The sequence below is a fragment of the Acipenser ruthenus genome, chromosome 9 (genome assembly GCF_902713425.1).
Source record: "Acipenser ruthenus chromosome 9, fAciRut3.2 maternal haplotype, whole genome shotgun sequence".
NCBI classification, from domain to species: Eukaryota; Metazoa; Chordata; class Actinopteri; order Acipenseriformes; family Acipenseridae; genus Acipenser; species Acipenser ruthenus.
The window spans coordinates 38,499,229-38,518,097 of record NC_081197.1 but is presented as its reverse complement, the minus strand read 5'-3'; the positions used below and the strand labels follow the sequence as shown (position 1 = coordinate 38,518,097).

Genomic DNA, 18,869 nt, shown 5'->3' with positions numbered 1-18,869 from the left:
TCAAACACGTAGAGAACATGAGCAAAAAAAAAGACAAAAAAAAAACAAAAAAACGGCAAAGCACGCATTCTTCTCTGCTGAAAAACTTAGAACCAAGGTACTGCACTCTAGGTGGGGCTTTCCCCAAAGTAAGCTAAATTAATTGCATATTTCATTGTTGTTTAGTTTATCTGTCTGCATTTAATAAAGCTATAATTTGCAATGTTAATCATTTAATGAAGAAATGATAATGGTTTATCTGGACGATGAACAAGTGCAACGCTATTTTTCTAAAGGAATATTTATTGCTTTACGGTGTAAAAGATGTGGTCACTACACTACACACTGTTTCATAAAGACATTCTGTCTGGAAACAAACCTCTTGTTAAATTTTGCAAACAAGGCATAATTAGCAAAGAAACAATTGGGAGGATTCATTATGGGTTTACATTAAAAGGGGCGCTATGTAAATTACAATTGGGTGATACACAGCAGTGAATGTAGGAACGAGTAAGCAACACACCTTTTTTTATCAACGTGTTTCATATTTGATCCTGGTTATTATAATGTCAAAGTAATATGCTAAACGTAATTTGTGGAGTACTGTAAATAGGATTACTCTCACATGACATTGCTGGACTGTTACTTAACAGTTTCATATCTTATTTTATTGTAATGCCAGCAATAAGCTTAACAAGTATTTCCAAAACACCTTTATTTATAGACAGAACTACAGTGTTAGTGGAAGACTGTAAATATGATTCTCACAACAGTGCTGGACATTTGTTTTCTGAACTGTTGTAATATAATTACGTATTCCTGCTTATTTTAATGCCAGCAATGAGCCAACTGTCAAGTTGTAATATGGGGAACAGCATGCTGCAGCATGTAACAGGCAGCTCGTGTTTTTTTTTTTACTTGACATATAACCATTTACTGTTTCTGTAAAAAACAAGTTAGTTACTTTTCAGTGAGTTAGTTGTTATTTATGATATTAAAACACACCACAGTAACCACAATATCATATTTTATATATTTCCCAAAGCATTCTTTTTCATTTCCACAATCTGATGTGAAGTTGAGTGAATGACTCTACTGCAGTCAATCATTGAATTCCCTAAATATTTTTTGTTCCTCAAGAGTACACTTCCTAATTAAGTCCCAAGTATTAACATGCGTTCTGCTATTACCGTTCTTAAAATGGTCAGTTTGGGAAATACACTAACCCTACTTTAGTACAAAACCCACGCTACATTTACTCCAATATGATAACGTCTTATATCTGGAATAGATGTGGCTGCTAAAGTGGATGCAACAAATTGTTAATTCAAAACTTTTAGGCACCTTACGTTTGGAGTGGCTTGGTTTAATTACTGGAGTTCACAAATAACTTTTTTCAGCTTGATATGGTAACCTTTTCAGTTCTGTTTTTTTGTTTAATTATTTACCTTTTGCTGCATTGCAGCCCTTCATTATAATTTCTTGAATGTAACTTAAATTTAAGTTAATATTTTTACACAACAGTACTCAAAACACGTTTGGTCACCATCACAACTGCTGCATGAACCTGGGGTTACTGTATTCAGCTGGTGTTAATGCAGCACCTTCCTGGCATTTGTGTTCGATCAGATTGTTATCGACCCTCTCGCACTTGTTTAAAATATGTGATATGCAGGCTTTTTGTTCCTTTACAGACCAACGTCATAGCACATAATATTGAAACAAATGTTACTTATGGAATTGCTGCGACTTAACCATGCAAATGCTGTTATTGTTTGGACCCAAGCACTTTCTAATGCAGGCGTCTCTAGTGGCTGTAGCTGAAGGGCACTGCAGCCATAATGGCCATGAAGAGACCATTTTGAGGGACATTTCAGCAATTGATAAGGGCACCCACAGCAATTTCAACCCCGCTGTGATCAGTACTTAAAATACTTGAATTAGGACTTCTAAACAGAATGAATTCCTGCAAAATATTTCACTTTGCTCTAAAATTAGCCTCTGCAAGGGGATGACTCATCAATGACGCAAGATAAAACACATTAACCCACTCTGTTGTTCAGTAATTAAATAATAATTAAAACATTTAAAATTGCCTGGATCAGCTAGACCAAGTTCCAGGCAAACAGACTTCTAGTTCTACTCCTTTCTGTTGATATTTGGGTTTACACAGATGAATTTCAGCAAGCTACGCATAAAGCTAATCGTTCCCTGGTTTTATTGAGAGCTACAGTAACTTGCATACAGAGAGGAAAGCTCAGGACAGAAACACCTTGAACGATGTTGTCATTTAAAAGGAAATTCATTTCAATACCTGTATAGGCAATGTAGTTCAAAAGATGGGGCATTCATTATGTAATCTAAAAAATTAGGCAAAACATTCATATTAGTTCTAATAGTAGCAATTTCAATATACATTTTTTTTAAAAATTCAACACCACATTAAAATGTACCAACATCTATTGTCATTTCTATAGCTCATGTCTGAACTTGTGTGGAGCAGTAGTGCTGAATGTGAAACAGATATTCAGCATTTCATACACTGCGACTGTCGATCATCAGGTGACCTCTGCCATGCTTCAATGTCAGTGCTAGCATTCAGGAACATGTTTTATGTGAAACAATCAACATTGTCAGAGCAGCAGGAACAGTTGCTGTAGATAACCTGATCTCAACCCCCGCCCCCCCACCACCACCACCCATTTACCGGTATTTGGGTGGATGATTAGATCATCTTAGTGTGTTTTAGTAAACTTACTGAAGCTGGACTTTATTTTCTTTATTATTATTTTTCCCCCACTAGCAAAGCTATGACCACCAAAATTAGACCCAAACACTTAAATCAATGCAGTTAACCTCCAATAACAATTAAAAATCACAATGCTCATTTAACCACCATTTACTGTACAGGACTGAAACCTATGGATGTGAAAAGTACCACTTGACTAATGAAAACATACTTTGTATCAATGAATAGCAACATGTGGAAAAAGGGAGATCAAATTCATCTGCTGGGAGCTGAACCCATGAAAGCAGATAGATGAATGTCAAAAGATGAAGCCCCAAGAGCCGATAGATAAAGCAGAAACAACTCCCATGCCTCATGGTTGTATTCTGAGACGCACATTGATTGGAAACAGCAACAGGGGTCACGCCATTGGTACATGTGACACAACAGCTTTGAGATACAATAGACATTGAACAGCTCAGCACAGTATAACTACATTAGCGGAGAAAAGAAAAACATTATGAAGTTTAGCCTGTGCAGTATTTAGAGGTCAAACTGCTGAATATGCAGCACACGAACATTAAATAGGTTTAATGCACACATGGGTATTTATACTGTACACAACCTACGACTCATAAGAACACATGAATATTCATTGCTGTTTTTAAAATATAAAATTCACTGCTCCCTCCAGCTATTTTTAGTTTACTAGTTATACCATTTTTGCAAGAACACAGTTCAAAGGCAATGGCATCTTAGAATTTAAACCACATCCATGTGGTAGCTGCTGGCAGAGCTCCAGGCTCTGCTAATTCTCCTGGCTTCTCTGTGAATTGCCTAGGGCCGAATGAAGGAGCCCCTTTTTCCCTCTAAGCTGGGACATATAAATGCGGTAACAATGGTTTAAGGTCTTGTTTTGGAATCTGTAGCAATTTGTTGCCAATTCCAAGGGCACACAAGGCTTTATTATGGCCTACAAAACTGTCAAGTTCTGGACATATACAAACAGGGCAGTCCGTTCATAAGATTCACATCTGTCCCAGGTGTTTTGATTCTTATAAGCGGATGATTCTTAAAAGCAGAACGATATCATTACTGTGGTGCAGAATCAAACTTAGTATGAGAATGATAAGAGCTTGTTCCCTGGCTGCAGTGTAATGGGTTGACCACTAGATGTCACGAGTTCCCGCATGTATGCACGCCCACGAAAAATCCACAGCTGCTTTCCTTAACGAATTATGGATAATAGTCAATTGGTTAACTGCTTGTTAAAGTTAATGACACGTCAATAGAAATGGCTTAGGTGATAGCTTTGTGATGGGGGAACAGAGGCGTAAGAAAGCAGAAGCAACAAAAAGAAAACCAAAATTCGAGTAAGAGATCTAGTGTTTGTTCCACACAAAGTACTGTTTAGTTAGTGCTCCAGCTGAGAGCCAGGTTTATTTTGTTTGTTTTATTAGCGCTTGTTTCGCCACTGCAGTGTAAGAAAAATAAAACCAACACCGGTTTAAAAATGTAAATCAAGACTCCAAGACTGATAATTTACACTGTCCATCAGCAGTTTCAATACAGTTTACTCAAGGCTGCAGAATCCTACTTTACTACAGTATACTTCAGAAGCTATCGTCTCGTGAGGGTGCCTAGTTTAACTGCCGTGCGGTGTTATGTGTAATGGCCTTTGAATTAAAATGACATTACAGTACAGTATTTTACTGTCAGGACTACCTCTGCATTTAAGCATCTGTGGCTTACTTATTTTCTGTTGCAATGCAAATCTCACAGTTTTTCACTAAGCAGAGGTGCAAAGCTCTGCTCCTCCTCCTCTTCACCGCGCCGCAATCCCACTCTCTCTCTACATTCATATCACACAATAACACTGCTGTATTCAGTATGTATTCAATGAATGTGTATTCACTTTATTGAAAACACATTTTCACCAACAGAACACACACACAAAAAAAAAACATACCTGCACAATGCAGTGGTGCAGTCATGTTTGATTGCAAACAATGCAGTGTTTCCTGCATCATTGCACTATCCACGCTGCGTACATGCCTAATCACGCGAGATAATATTCTAATTCAAAAACAGCTTTTATTGGCTGTACACTTCATTGCGCTTGATCAAGTACCGTATTACATGTAGTCAGTTTGCCCCGAAAATTATTCTTAAAAGCGGATTGCTTGATTCTTACAAGCAGATTATTTTACATTGGTTGGTATAAGAATGTTTTGGTCCCAGTGGTTTTGATCACTATATGCGGTTCATTCTTAGATTAGTGATTGTTATAAACAGACTGCACTGTAATATAATACAGTAATTTAATCTTCAATGGACAGATATTTTTTAATTTAGGTCTTAAGAATCATGGCGATCCAAACCTCACTTTCATCAGGTTGCTGTATCCATACCAAACTATTCATCATAAAAATCAGATAAAGACTGACTGCACTATTTGATAAAAGTATAACGTGTTTTACAATGATTGGCTACAATACTTCAATTGGTTTACAGTAACTGATAGTCTAGTATCTGAAAGAAATTATCTGCATCTCACAAAACTTTCACATAACTGTGTTCTTATAATTAGTGTCATGCTGCAATGTAATTGTTCATATTAATATCTACTGAAAGCAATACAAATATGGTAGGAGTTACAAATGTACAACAAGGAAAAACAACTCTAATCCATTAACAGGTGCATCACGCTTGGGTATACCAGTTTTTACTACGGCTGTCACTTGATTAATTTTGTTCGGTTAATTTATGGTCATTAGTTGAGTAAAAAATTGGTAGATTAATCCCTGCGCATTTTTTAATAAAGGCAACGATGTTGTAGTGGCTGTCCTGCATAGTAATACATACACAAATCAATAGAATCTAAAATAAAATACGCCCAATGGGAATTTGGCAGTTTTAAAAGGGTTTATTTTAGTTAATGCAACACATTTTCACAGAACAACATCAATCCATGAAAGAGTTGAATAGCAAAATATAATGCACAAGAACTGAGATTTTTTTTTTTTTAAATAACAAAAACCCAAAAGCCCTAAATGCAATGTTAAAAAAGTAGTGTGTGTGTGTAATATATTATATATATATATATATATATATCTAATGTTTGCATGAAAGACAAAAAAAAAAAATATTCAGGACCATGACTATTTGCTCCTGTTTTTTTGTAGTCTTTTGTAGAATTTTTTTTTATAACCCTCCCTCCCCCCGGGCGACGCTCGGCCAATTGAGCGCCGCCCCCTGGGAGCTCCCGTCCACGGTCGGCTGTGGAATAGCCTGGACTCGAACCGACAATGTCCAGGCTATAGAGCGCATCCTGCACTCTAGCGAGTGCTTTTACTGGATGCGCCACTCGGGAGCCCCTGTCTTATAGAATTTTGATAAAGTAATAATTATCTACCTATTAGTGTTCATTTTTAGCGTGGGTGAAACCAGGGTTAACATTATAACAAAATAATCTACATGACAGATTAAATTAGCATTTTAGAGACACTGAATAAACTTAATATCCTGTTAGGTCATTGCCTGTTATCTTACAAAATCTTAATGTTTTTAACAGTTATTTAATAATGTATGAATAATGTTAAATATATAATACCGGTAATTATGTACTGTCGTTCATATACTGCAGCGTAAGGGATCAGAAAAATGCTACGGCATAAAAAAAAAAAAATTAATAGTAGCAAATGAAGAGTTTTGGGTAGCAAAATGCTACCAAATATAAGTTAACTTCGAGCCCTGATAATATATACAATCTATATAAGAATCACTACACAACAGTTTCAGGAAGTTGGGTACTGTTTCAGCGAGGCATTTCAGAATGACGTGCTTGCCTTTCTGTCCTATGAGATTCTGGCTCACTCTAAAATAGCACAACGTGTTATTTGTCCCAGATGGCTTTCCATAGAGCCACTAATCTGGTTTGTTTACTTTTTGCTGTCAAACTTTTAAATAGAGGCTTGAGAGCTGCTGTGTTGATTATGTGTTTTTTTTTTAACATAGATTAATCTCACATATCACACTTAGCTCTTTTTCATTTGCCATTTTTTGTTTTTTTAAACTGGTCACGCAAATTCTGGTGAGGCGGTAAATAAGTGCAAGGTATTTGTCATATGTAGCGAATACAAAACTGATTTTTGTATCTGAATACATGTAAAAAAAATAAATAAATTCGTTCAAATATTCAGGTATTTATCCCAGCACTATAAACAACTGTACAACCATGATTCTACCATAATGCAGGTCATTGCAGAAATGGCAAACATGTTCACATTGATGTAGTGTATTTGAGTGTCAAGCTACAAAACAGAAGAGACCAGAGATTAAAGCTGGTGAGAGTTTGGCCAAGACTAACCGAGCTGAAACAGCTGTACTTGTTTCAGCTATCTATCTACATATTGAAGCTGTCTGGGAAAAGACATAGCTGCAATATTATGTCATACAGAAAGACAGCTGTCCCCAAGGGGTGGATGCAAAATAATGACGCTTGCATACAAGTCATTCCTTCCCATTGAACCCCTTGATGGCTAATGCATTAAAGTCCTTGTAAGCAACTTTACTATGTCTACATATGCTCCCACATCAGATCCTTCCTTTGATTTTTTTTTTTTTAAAGAATCAAAAATATCAGCAGAAGAAGCTTTAATCTCCCACAAAATCTACCAACTATCTTTTTCAAATAGAACCACAGTAGCCTCAGGTGAAATTGAGCTCCATTCACAAATTACAGAAATTAAAACACTACTACAGCACCAGAGCTACTTACCTAAAGATCATTTTAAAAGTAGTGTTAGATACAGTAAGAAGGTTACTGCCTTATATATTGAAAAGTATCATGTCTACATGCATTTCCTGGTATAGGTTTAAAAAAAAAAAAAAAAAGGAATTTGGGGAAAAAAAAAATCTAACACTAATACGGTTTGTTCTACACTAGCTACTGTATATCAGACCATGGCAAAGTCCTTTATAAATGCACACTGCTGCAAGGTAACGTAAAGCTAAAACAGTGTTTGCTTTTCTGAATTGAACGCACAGATAGCTAAACTGATGTACTACAGACACAGAATTAAGCCTAGATAATTGGTATAATGTAGCACATAAGTCCATTCTGAAGGTTATGTGCATTAAACCAATTACACTGTAACTGAAAAGCACATTTTATTTGCATGTACCTGAAGCTACAAGTCATGAGCACACAATACAGTATATGCACGCTTTGCACTGCCCTGAATGATACTGAATGTGAAAATACTGACTTGGTCTTATTTCCCCATCATGGAAAGATGCCACACTGTCACCCCATCACTACTGAAGAAAATGTGCTTTTAAATGTTGGGCAAGGTGTAGAAAAAAGGCAGCATCAGCAACCAGTCAAGCAATCCTGATTACAGAGACAGGACTGCAAGGTGCTACAAGTTCTGTTCTGGCAATGGCGGCACCTTAAGTGGTACAATATCCACTGCACAAGCACTGACAGAGCTTAGAATAATAGCTTAGAATAAACCAAAATAGCTTACCTTCTCCCCGCTGGAGTAAAAGAAATAGCGCAACCGGACAATGTTACAATGATCCAGCTTCCTCATGATCTGAAGTTCACGGTTCTGAAAGAGGAGAACACACATAGGTTAGTCTTTAAAAACAAAAACTACAACTCAAGTCGAGTTGACATCAGGATCGTATTTTCAAAGAATTAGCTTTAATTGAGCTAAAAGCAGGTAGATCCTTAACTTGAAAAGGAGATAAACATTTTACACAGGCTAAAAATATTTGAGACAGACAACTGAGGCATTGGCTTCTTAATTATTATTATTTGTTTATTTAGCAGACGCCTTTATCCAAGGCGACTTACAGAGACTAGAGTATGTGAACTATGCATCAGCTGCAGTCACTTACAATTACATCTCACCCAAAAGACAGAGCACAGGGAGGTTAAGTGACAAGTTAAATGTAACGGCTTCTTAAATGTAACTGCTTCATACTCTACTGATGTGATTACTAGAAACATTCTCAGGAACGTCCATTTAAAAGAGCCCTGCAGCTTAGAAACAAAAGGAGTAAAGTAGTTGCTGCAGCAACAGATTGTTGAAATACAATCATATGTATCAATACTGTCCATAATTAAGATCGGCATGATCAATCCAACCCTCTCCCCTCTGGCAAATATTCTGTCCTGTGTAAACCAAATAAAAATCAAGCACTTACAAGAAAAAGTATTATTACAGTGAAGGACAAGTCATATGGAATGTATGGAAATCTCTCTAAAGGGAATGTATGTATTTCATATCTACAGTATAACTAGGAGACACAGTGTACTTGGAGAAAGACATCTCTCCTTATACACTCAATGTGCCTTTTGGTTATTGCTTTTTACACAATGAGTTCCACTTGGATTCTTGATTCTTATATCTTACAATAACTGTACCTTAAATAATGCAATATAGTACAAGGTCACTTGACAGCAATGCCAAATTAGGTCAAGATTAATGTTATTGTAGGCATTCCAAATGGCTTCTAGTGGTGTTAAATCGGCACTACCTTTACTAAAGCACTAATCCGTTCAAAATACAAAAACTAGACTTGTTTAAAAATAAATAAAATCAGGAATCCTAGTTATGTAAAAAACAAACCAAATGTCTCCAGTCTTCAAATTTTGTTTCTGGTTCAAAGACAATCCAGATTGCAAAGATAAACAAATCTGGCTTTGATAGTCAAACAAAATGAACCATGGATATTCACCCAGAACCACTAGGAACTCAACAATGAACTCCACTGTATGATGAAATATTAAACAAAAGTATATATTCACAATGACCATGCATAGTGCAACTTGTAGGTACTGTTTAAATGGGAGTTTTGTAAACAAATACAGAAGTACCCATAAAGAATGACAAATATGTTTTAATGGTCTGTAATCAAAATAAAAACAGATGTGATAAAATGTATCTTAAAACAAAAAAATGTATTCAATAATTCGGCTGTTTTTTTTTTTATATTATTCAAACACTTTAATGGATCTAGCTAACATTGCATACATCTCTATGATGAAATAACCTGGCTACAACAGCTGGAGAACTGCTCCTGGATTCAGGTCAAAAGTACCTTAAAACAAAGTATATAAAATAATAAATCAAATGTGCTTTTTCAATGCAAATACATATTTGTTTACAACTAGCATGTGGCAGATCTGCCACAGAAGCAGTGAATGTACACATTCAAGTGTGCTGTGAGATGTGTACCATGTTGATTCTATGAGGAATGCATCTAGGAGTACTACAGTGCATTTTATTCTAAATTGTTCAAATGTTGCAAAGTTCCTATACCTGCAGACTGAATTCCTGAATTGTGCACCAATTAATGTAGGTCTCAATACCTATTTCACAGCCCACCGAAAGAAATTAAAGACCTTTTGCTCTCCAAAAGCCTGCTTGTTTACAGGATAGGGCTGAATTTGATTGTTACAGTGACTAGATATCCTGACAGCAAAAAAATCACAGGCACATAGAGGTAAGGGTGGAGATTGCGTGGTGGTAAAACTTTGAAAAAAAGGATTCAAATGGTGCATTCTGCTGCATTATTGCATAGCTTAAGCATGTGCTAGACTAGCAGTGGTCTGCTTGTAGTGTCTGACAAAGTACTCCATTTCAGCACTGCTCACAGCAAGGCAAGACCAACAAGAAGAAAAACAGACTTTTGGAGCATCAAGGCCCCTGCAATACAAGACTGGCTGAAAAATTAACTGGTATTTGCTAAGAAAATCGTTGGAATACTTGGATACAAAATATTCTTTCACAACTTAAATATACCTCTACTGCTTTAAAACCACACAAGGTATCCAGAGCAGTGTGCACAACTGTGGGAATCTCACTAAAAATTACTTTTGCAAGCTATAAACAAACTGGAATGTAAGCAAAGTCTGCATTATAAAGAATTTGAGTGTACAGATAGCTGAACTATGGAAGAATACAGTAAACATCCATACATAAATCAACAGCAGTGTAAATATCTTTCAGAGATTATCCTTTGTATTTAATTATTTTTTGTTCCTGAAGCTATTTCATACATAATTTAGTATTCCTCAATTTAGTTACATATTATTACTCTCTTGTTGCATACTATAATGGAAAACTTTATGACATAGTTACTGCTGCCTTTATCCAAGGCAACTAATAGTAAATAAAAGCAAAATACAATTGTATCTCCCAGCACAGAGACGTGCTCCACGTTTGTGTCTTGGTTACTCCCGCAACCCATCTATTTCTTAATTATTGATTATTTATTTATTTTGCTTCAGTCTCAAATAACTCAAGATATTTAAATACATCAATGATAATACTTGTAATGTTGGAGTTATACAACGCATGGGGAATTAAGGTTTAGGCTACTTGAATATGAACGGAAACCTAACGACGTAGCAATGCTGGACACCAATGTGGAATATGCAGAGTTCAACAGATTCCTGCATCAAGCCAACATTACAAAAGACACAATAAAAAAAAAAAAAAATACAAATGCATGCCCTTTGATTGTAGTAAAATACTGGATTACGGTATTAATGAAAAGTATACAAAAGGTAAACACAAACTGCGGTACGGACGTATCATATTCTGACATTTATGTGAATGAGGAGTAGTTAATTAAATGTTATTTTGGATATAAATAACTTCTTTAATGAGTGCTCAACACTACACACTTTATACAAAAAAATTAAAAGCACTGCATTCTGAGTAAATTAAGATTGGGTTTGTAGTGTATCTATTGACACCATATGTAGCATACAAAACCTAAATTTTAATGATCTGTAGCTCCAACATGCAAGAAAAAAAAAACATAACCCCCAACAGCATATTTTAAAAGAATTTCTCATTTTCGGTAAAACACATTGAAAAGCACATATAACAAAGGAGTTTCTTAATATAAAAAGGTACAGTATAACTGCACCTACCATGTCTCAAGATTTTCAAATATACGTAAAAGTTAAAATAAGGCACTTATGTTTGTGTGTGTATAATGTACCAACTATTTAAAAACATTTACCTCAATAAAATAACTTTTCATAATAAAAGGTAACAAATGTTAGTGCCTACTGCTACCAAGTATTGGAGTCGGACCCAGATTTATTTTTAAAGTATGTCACGCTGCCTCCCAAACTCTTTCTTCTTCATCCTCCTCAGAGACGAGACAGACTTGGCAAAACCCAGCAGGCATGACGTACACAGGATTTTTGGCATGTCCCTTTCATTCAGAGATATCGAGTTTGCGGCTGCTCAGAATGCAAAGACAGCTGCCGGTCTCATACCACTCCACTTGACAAGGGGTAGCCACTGACTGCTCAGCTCCTGAAGGCCACTTGAGCTTAGAGAAGAGGGGTGGTGCTTTATGGAGTCTGGGTGGTGAAGGTAATCTAAACTGCATGACTAAGTGCTGTTCAGTTCTGTACCCAGCTGACTGCTGCAACCTTAGCAACTACTGTAGGAGATGTATTCAAAAGTTAAGTTGCCTGGTAACCAAACAGCAGAGAAGGATCATGCACTTTACCTGAGCTAACTAGATACTGAAAATGCAGGTAGCTATTTTTATCTTACCTCTGTGGTCATATTGGTAAATGGTTTGAAATGAATCCTCATGTCATTCTCAATCTGCAAATGATTCCAGCAGCTAGTCTATGGGATTCTTCACCGCCTTATTGTAGGAAACCCACTGTAGCACCAGAAGTGTGATTCAAGGGTTAAACATTGTTTTATTTGCACAAGCACCTCTAAATTCTAACACAGTGATTTAAGGAGCAGACAATGCAATGAGAGAAGAACTTCAGGCCACCCAGTTAGCTAGGGTAGCACCTTAAAATTCAAGATTCGAGGCCCCCTCTGCTAACGAGCAAAGAGACACAGATGTGTGTAGGTGTAGGTTCAAGGTCAATAGAAAGAAGCATTTTGTTTTAGATAGCTAGCAAGTCAGACACAGAAAGGGAAAGCAGAGAACTGGAACATCAACTTGCCAAGTAACACCAAGCTAAGACACTCCAATAATCCAATAAACGTGGACGACCTAAATAGTGTTTAAATTACTAAAAGTAACTACATCAACCTGGATTGCCACTGAAGAAAGTGTTAATTGATTAATTAATTAAATAATTATAGGCAGAGTGTCCTGCCATGTTGGACACCAAGTAGCAGGCAGACCTCTTAAAGAAGCACTGAACAAAGAACTGAACGGAGGACAACGCCCAAAAGTCATCAACCCTGAGGAATCAACTCTGCAAATAAAATCAGGTATCCTCAACTGTGCTTAAGAATGGAAAGATGTACAGTAAATATATTTGGGGGATATAATAAATGTATAGACTCCATTTGTAGAAAGGGTAACCTTATAAAACCCCAGCCCCCCACAGACAATTTCCGCCTGTTGGGCTGTGACCTTAAATAAATCACATTATCTTCCAAAGTATAGACAGCACAGGCATGGTTCAGGGCTTTAATTCAAGGTAACCCCTTGGGCATCAGGACTAAAACCTCAGATTTGATAAAAGTCTTACTCAGTACAACACTGGAGGGAGATATTTAGAAAAAATACTTAAAAAAACAAACGCTTTTCATTTGTTTATATTCTATAGTCATTTTTTAAACTTGTTGCACATGAAAAGAACAATTTTTTTTCCCAGTGCTTCCCCAACATGTCTACTACACTGGGTAAAAACTGATTGAACAAAGGGATCAAATTCCACATGAGCTTTTACAAAAGCTAGGCCCAGGGGTCCCCGAACCTCTCCAAAAATGAATATTGTGTAAATCTTTATGGCCAGTCATACACTAGTTTCTTGAGCAAGTTCTAAAAGGGATGTTACTTTCTGGCACCTCACATGCTATACATTGCCACATGAATTAGACTTTGTAATCCTCTTTACTTTTTTGTCCAATATTTCATTCAAAAGGAGGCCTTTTTGGAGAGCTTTGGGATGCCCGAAATGTATCCATGATGAGTATGCATGACAAATACTCTCAAATCATATGTAAATGTCAAGAAGCAAAATAATGAGGATTTTTTCTTCAAAATAAAGTGTTTACTTCAAATCAAATATTTTCTTTTTCAAACAATGAATACAACTGAACAAAAACCTGCCAGACTGAAAACACCTCAGTTCCTTTCATCTTTACTTTGATTGACATGTGGCAAACAAAGGAACTGAGTGAGTGATTGTTGGGGCAGGCAGACAGCTTATCTTGAAAGGCTAAGAAAACTTACACTGTCTAGGTGAGTAACATCACTCCTTGTAATAATGGAAATATAAAAAAGTTTGCTAAACACTCCCATGCAATAATCTAAATCAATGAACATCAATGAGAAAATCATAAAGACAGCCAGGAAGCAACAATTATTTCTTGCAACTTTTATTGTATCATAAAGATCAGGGACTGTATAGAGCAGCACAGCACAGACGAGACATGGTCGTGCTCTTTACTATGCATTAAAAGTTGTTAAAAAATGTTATTTCTATGTGCCCCTTGAGAGTCAAATGGTTGCATTTTCTAATAACATATTTACAGTAAAAATTCCATATTGAAAATTTCATAAATCCATAAATTGAAAAATGATCAGAAAATGGTAAGAAACCTTGATCCGCTGTGCGCAAAGCTGCGCCTCCATTGCAATACATGAAGCTCTATTTGTGCACATCGATTACTCTTCAATGGATTAGGCTACAAACAAAGTCGAGGTATGAATGGAAAGCTTGTGACCTCCCCTACAACGCTATCAGAGACCTCACCATCAAACAGATTGTTTTGAGGCCAGAGCAGCAAAACGCAGCTAGTCGATCAGAGTTGTTTTGAACCGTGATGTACTAGACACATTGCGAAGGGGATCTCTCACACAAACCTAATACAAAATTAAATAGAAGCACAGCTGTTGTGGGAGATCTCATCTCTTTACCTTGAAGCGCTTGTCCTGTAGGACCTTCTTGATGGCAACCAGCTCTCCGGAGTCGCACAGCTTGGCCTGGTACACCACCCCGAAGGAGCCATTCCCAATCACCTTGGTGTCTGAGTAGGTGACATCCTGCGGCCGGTCTGGGCCCTGGCCAGGTGTCGCCACCACTGTGGTTACTTTGCTGCCATCCTTGTCTCCTACAACAGAAAGTAATCGAGAAACTGTTACTCGGCTTGTCTGAGTTTTCAAAAAAATAAATACCAAAAAAAATAATAATAATAATTGCTGTGTCACATTAAAATCGATCGTTTCTCAAGAGCTATCACGACAAAGTTCCTAAATATTTAAATGGCTTACCTGAAAAATAGTAAATACTAAACTGTAGAATATTTAGTTTATGTCCACCTTCTAAAGCCATTATATTTTCACCATCAGTGAATTATCAAACAAAATAAAAACTAATAGACATGTGAAATGTCGTCCCCTTTTACTGAACAGCGTGATCTTTAGCAGAAATATTTCCGATATTTGATGTTGTTTTTTTTTTCCTTTTTCTTTGAAGGAAAGCAAATTAAACATGCTGTATTTATTTTAAGTGATGATAAAATATGTATATTTACACTTCTTTCAGAAATGGGAATTTTCACGAGGAACTACATATTACACGGCAGTGGGTTCAAAACACAGCCATCGTTTCACCAACTGAGGAATACTACAAATCACCTGCACTTTATCCCAAGTCCTGTTTGTTTGGGTTTGCATCGCCACTCAGTTTCTCAAATGGAAGGGAAATGTATCCCTGCTCGTGGACATTGGCATCTAATTATTCATGTTTCTTAAGAGTAGTTCACAGCACAAATGATGACATCATTTGTTAGAACTGAAGTAAAAATGGCATGACATGTTTCTGGGGTGGAGGGAAAACAACATCTAAATGGTAGTCCCACTATCATCCTTTGTTCAACTTGAAAGCAACACCTTTTGCATACACTCAGCAGTGTGGTTTACCGGTATTGTAAGGCACACCGACACATTGTACAGTACTGTATAACATGATCCAGTGGTTTTAAGGTTCACTGAAGGGCCATAACAGTAGATTTAGTAAATACATACTAGGCCAATATGTGATAACTTGATACTGTACTACTTGTTGTATTGATGAGGCATTGAATGCAGTAGGCCTATATATTCAAGTGTGAGAATTATATTAATATTCTCCCTTAAACAATTCAGCCGTTCTTCTTAAAGCAGTTTAAAAATAACAGAAATTAAATGTTTCTCAAATTGTGTATTTTGGCAGTATTTGACATGAAATAGTGATATGAATTAAAAGTGCAGCTTAGCATAGGACTGTAGCAGCACCACATACGGTATAGTTATGGCTAGCCACCATAAATAAATAAAATAAAATAAAACTTGCACCCTGTAGGTCTGTCACACTAAGTACATATTCAATTGTGATTAAACTGGGACAGGCTTGGAATGATATTGGGAGAACCAGAATCTCTGGGTACTACATATGAAGGTATCTGTAGCCTGTGTTAAACTTGCATTTTTATATGTGCGCACAATGGGTGATTGTAATATACTGTAGGTCAAGGTAATCTACTTTCTCATGTTACCAATAGCTCTAAAGTTTTTTGGTCTACGACAAATTCTTTGAAATCACACTATTTTCACTATGAACTACAGTATAAAACGAAGCCACAGTGAGCTTGGATGTCACATCTTAAAGTAAAACGGACCTTGCAGGTGCTTTACACTATTCTGGCTGGCTCCACTTCGTACTCGTTACCAGCACTGTAACTGCAGCTGTTATCAGTCCAGTCTGCAGGACAAAATGCCTGTACTGCTTCCTGCCAAGTCCTCCGATCATGCGCCAGTGCTGTCATTACTATTGCCAAGAGGCTCTCCAGCCCTACTGCATAGTGTTTTTTTTGTTGTCTATTACACGTACAGGTTCAATTCTGATAAAGCAATATACGTGTTTGTTATTTAAATTCTGCTTAGTGAAGAAAGAAAAGAATATTTCTGAATTTGCCCCTTGGAGTCACAGTCCAGCCCTCCCGAAATCAAAGGCAATGTTCAGCGGCAAATCAAATATTTTATTTTCCGCCCGTTTACTGCAGATGTGCCGTATCCATACCTTAAGGTCTACAAAATACTTATTTTGAAGTCAGCTGCTTTAGTAGGTCAAACAAAATTACCTGCAGTAAAATTCAACTTCTATTAAAGCACAGAGCTTGGGATTCCCAAAGCTTGGGAATCATGCCCATAATATACAGGTTATTGTGCTGTACAGCAACACAGAATACACTGTATACATCATTGAAGCATTTTAAAATTACAAGGCCAAGGTATCAAAGAAACTTTGAATTAATCTGTTTTTACTCAAAATTGACACATTGAGCTTCCATGTCTATTGTAGATCAAATGGCCCTGAAAGCACAGTTAAACATTTACTATTTTATTTATGTACATTCAGGCCGGAACTGAAATGCTGCAACTAGTTGTTTGAGGTTCACATTTACACAATCTGCCAGTTCCAAGGTTCCCAACACCAAACAGGTTTCTTCAAATAAGTGTAAGGGTTACAGAACACCAAATGCCTTACTTTTGCAGAATATATTTTCAACATCAAGACACTTTGATATTTTTATTTACGTGCTTGTCTAAATACAGTAGTGTTTTTATTCGATAATACAGTCTATAAAAATGCGTGACACAGAGGTTAAAAATGTGATGCCTTATAGAAAATAACTCCTTCATTGTCGCATCTGTCTCTGAGTATTTTAGAACCAAAAGCCAAAAAAATAAAATAAAATTTTGGTGCAGTGAATAAATCTTATATATATATTCGGTTTCATAAACAACACTTGTTAAATCTTCATCACTATATATATATATATATATATATATATATATATATATATATATATATATATATATTTTTTTTTTTTTTTCAAAAATATATCGCAATGTTGGGGATACACTTCCTGCCAAGGCTGTAAATACCGCATTAGAGGGCACTATGACCTACAGTGCATCCAAATGCTTAAACATCTAATATATTGAATACTGAAGGATCTCTGGTTTCATTAAAAAGAAAAAAAGTGCAAGTAGCTTACTGGTTTTAATCCGACATGTCTGCCAATATACTATAGCCAACCACTTATTGTAACACTGCTGTGTAAGCTTGAAATGGTGCCTCCCAATGCTCGGTGTGTCATAACTTTTTAACCAGTCCAGCAACATTTCTTGAGAACTGAACTGATTACGTTATTTCTCCGAGATGCAGGCATGAGTGCATTGCAATCAACTGACGGTTCATAGTGGTGTCATCTTTTTAAAATGCCCACATTTAGTAAACCTGTAAATCTACATTACAAACCTTATTGTAATTTCTTGATATGTTGATGACAAACTCATTGAATCAGGGCTTGAATCTCAGCGCGGGATTGCGGGAATCGCACATTTTCCAAGTTGCTCCCGCATATCTGCAACTTGCAGTGCGGGAAAATCCCGCAGAGATATTTTAAGACACCAAGCTACTGTATTTCTTCACCCAATTTAGAATGCCTGAAATGCTACAACAATCTATAAGGAAGTGGGTGTCAGTGACGAAAGCACTATGAGCCGCATTCTGAGTAGTTCTGGTTAAAATAAATAAATAATAAAAGTAGTGCTGGATATAAGGTGCAGCGAGACTTTATTCTCTCATATGTGACTCTCGGCCACTATCTTTAGAATTATAGAAATTCAGTACACTGCAGTAAGAAAACAGTTTTGAAAAAAAAAAAAAAAAGACGATATTAAGTCTATCTAGGTGTTTTGCAAGCAGTGACTTTCGTTTTAACTCTTAAAACTCAGGCCCATTCATTTTGGGGCGCCAGCGCACTGAAGGTTACGCACATGTTACTCAGGCACCGTAAAAGCCACCTACCTGGTTCATGGTTTGTTGAAAAGTACAGACTCCGGGCTTTCCAAAGACGTATTCAGTGTGACAAGAGTTCACAGCTTAGGTTTTGTTTTGAGCATATTGCTCCGTAGCAGCTAGACAGAAACGGGCAGTATCGTTGGAAAGCTTAGAAGCTCAGCTCCCCCCCCCCCCCCCCAATGTTAATTTCATATTGAGGTACAATGGTGCATGTTTTTTTTTTTTTTGGCGCCATCTACGATTACAATATATATATAGCAGTGAACCAAACATGATTTTGGAAAAACT

At 36.6% G+C, this 18,869-nt stretch overlaps 1 protein-coding gene across 7 annotated transcripts in view; it reads right to left on the bottom strand.

Moving 5' to 3' along the window:
- LOC117405839 (glycogen synthase kinase-3 beta) overlaps window positions 1-18,869 on the bottom strand; it is a 58,838-nt gene that overhangs the window by 28,236 nt on the left and 11,733 nt on the right. For 4 of the 7 annotated variants that reach the window (XM_059029948.1, XM_059029950.1, XM_059029951.1 and 1 more), the window contains exons 2-3: window positions 14,648-14,844; window positions 8,239-8,322 (exon numbers count right to left, since the gene is read on the bottom strand). In XM_059029948.1, coding sequence (XP_058885931.1) covers window positions 8,239-8,322; window positions 14,648-14,844 — 281 coding nt within the window. The remainder of the gene's footprint in view (window positions 1-8,238; window positions 8,323-14,647; window positions 14,845-18,869) is intronic. The other 3 variants (XM_059029949.1, XM_059029952.1, XM_034009243.3) reach the window with 1 other exon arrangement.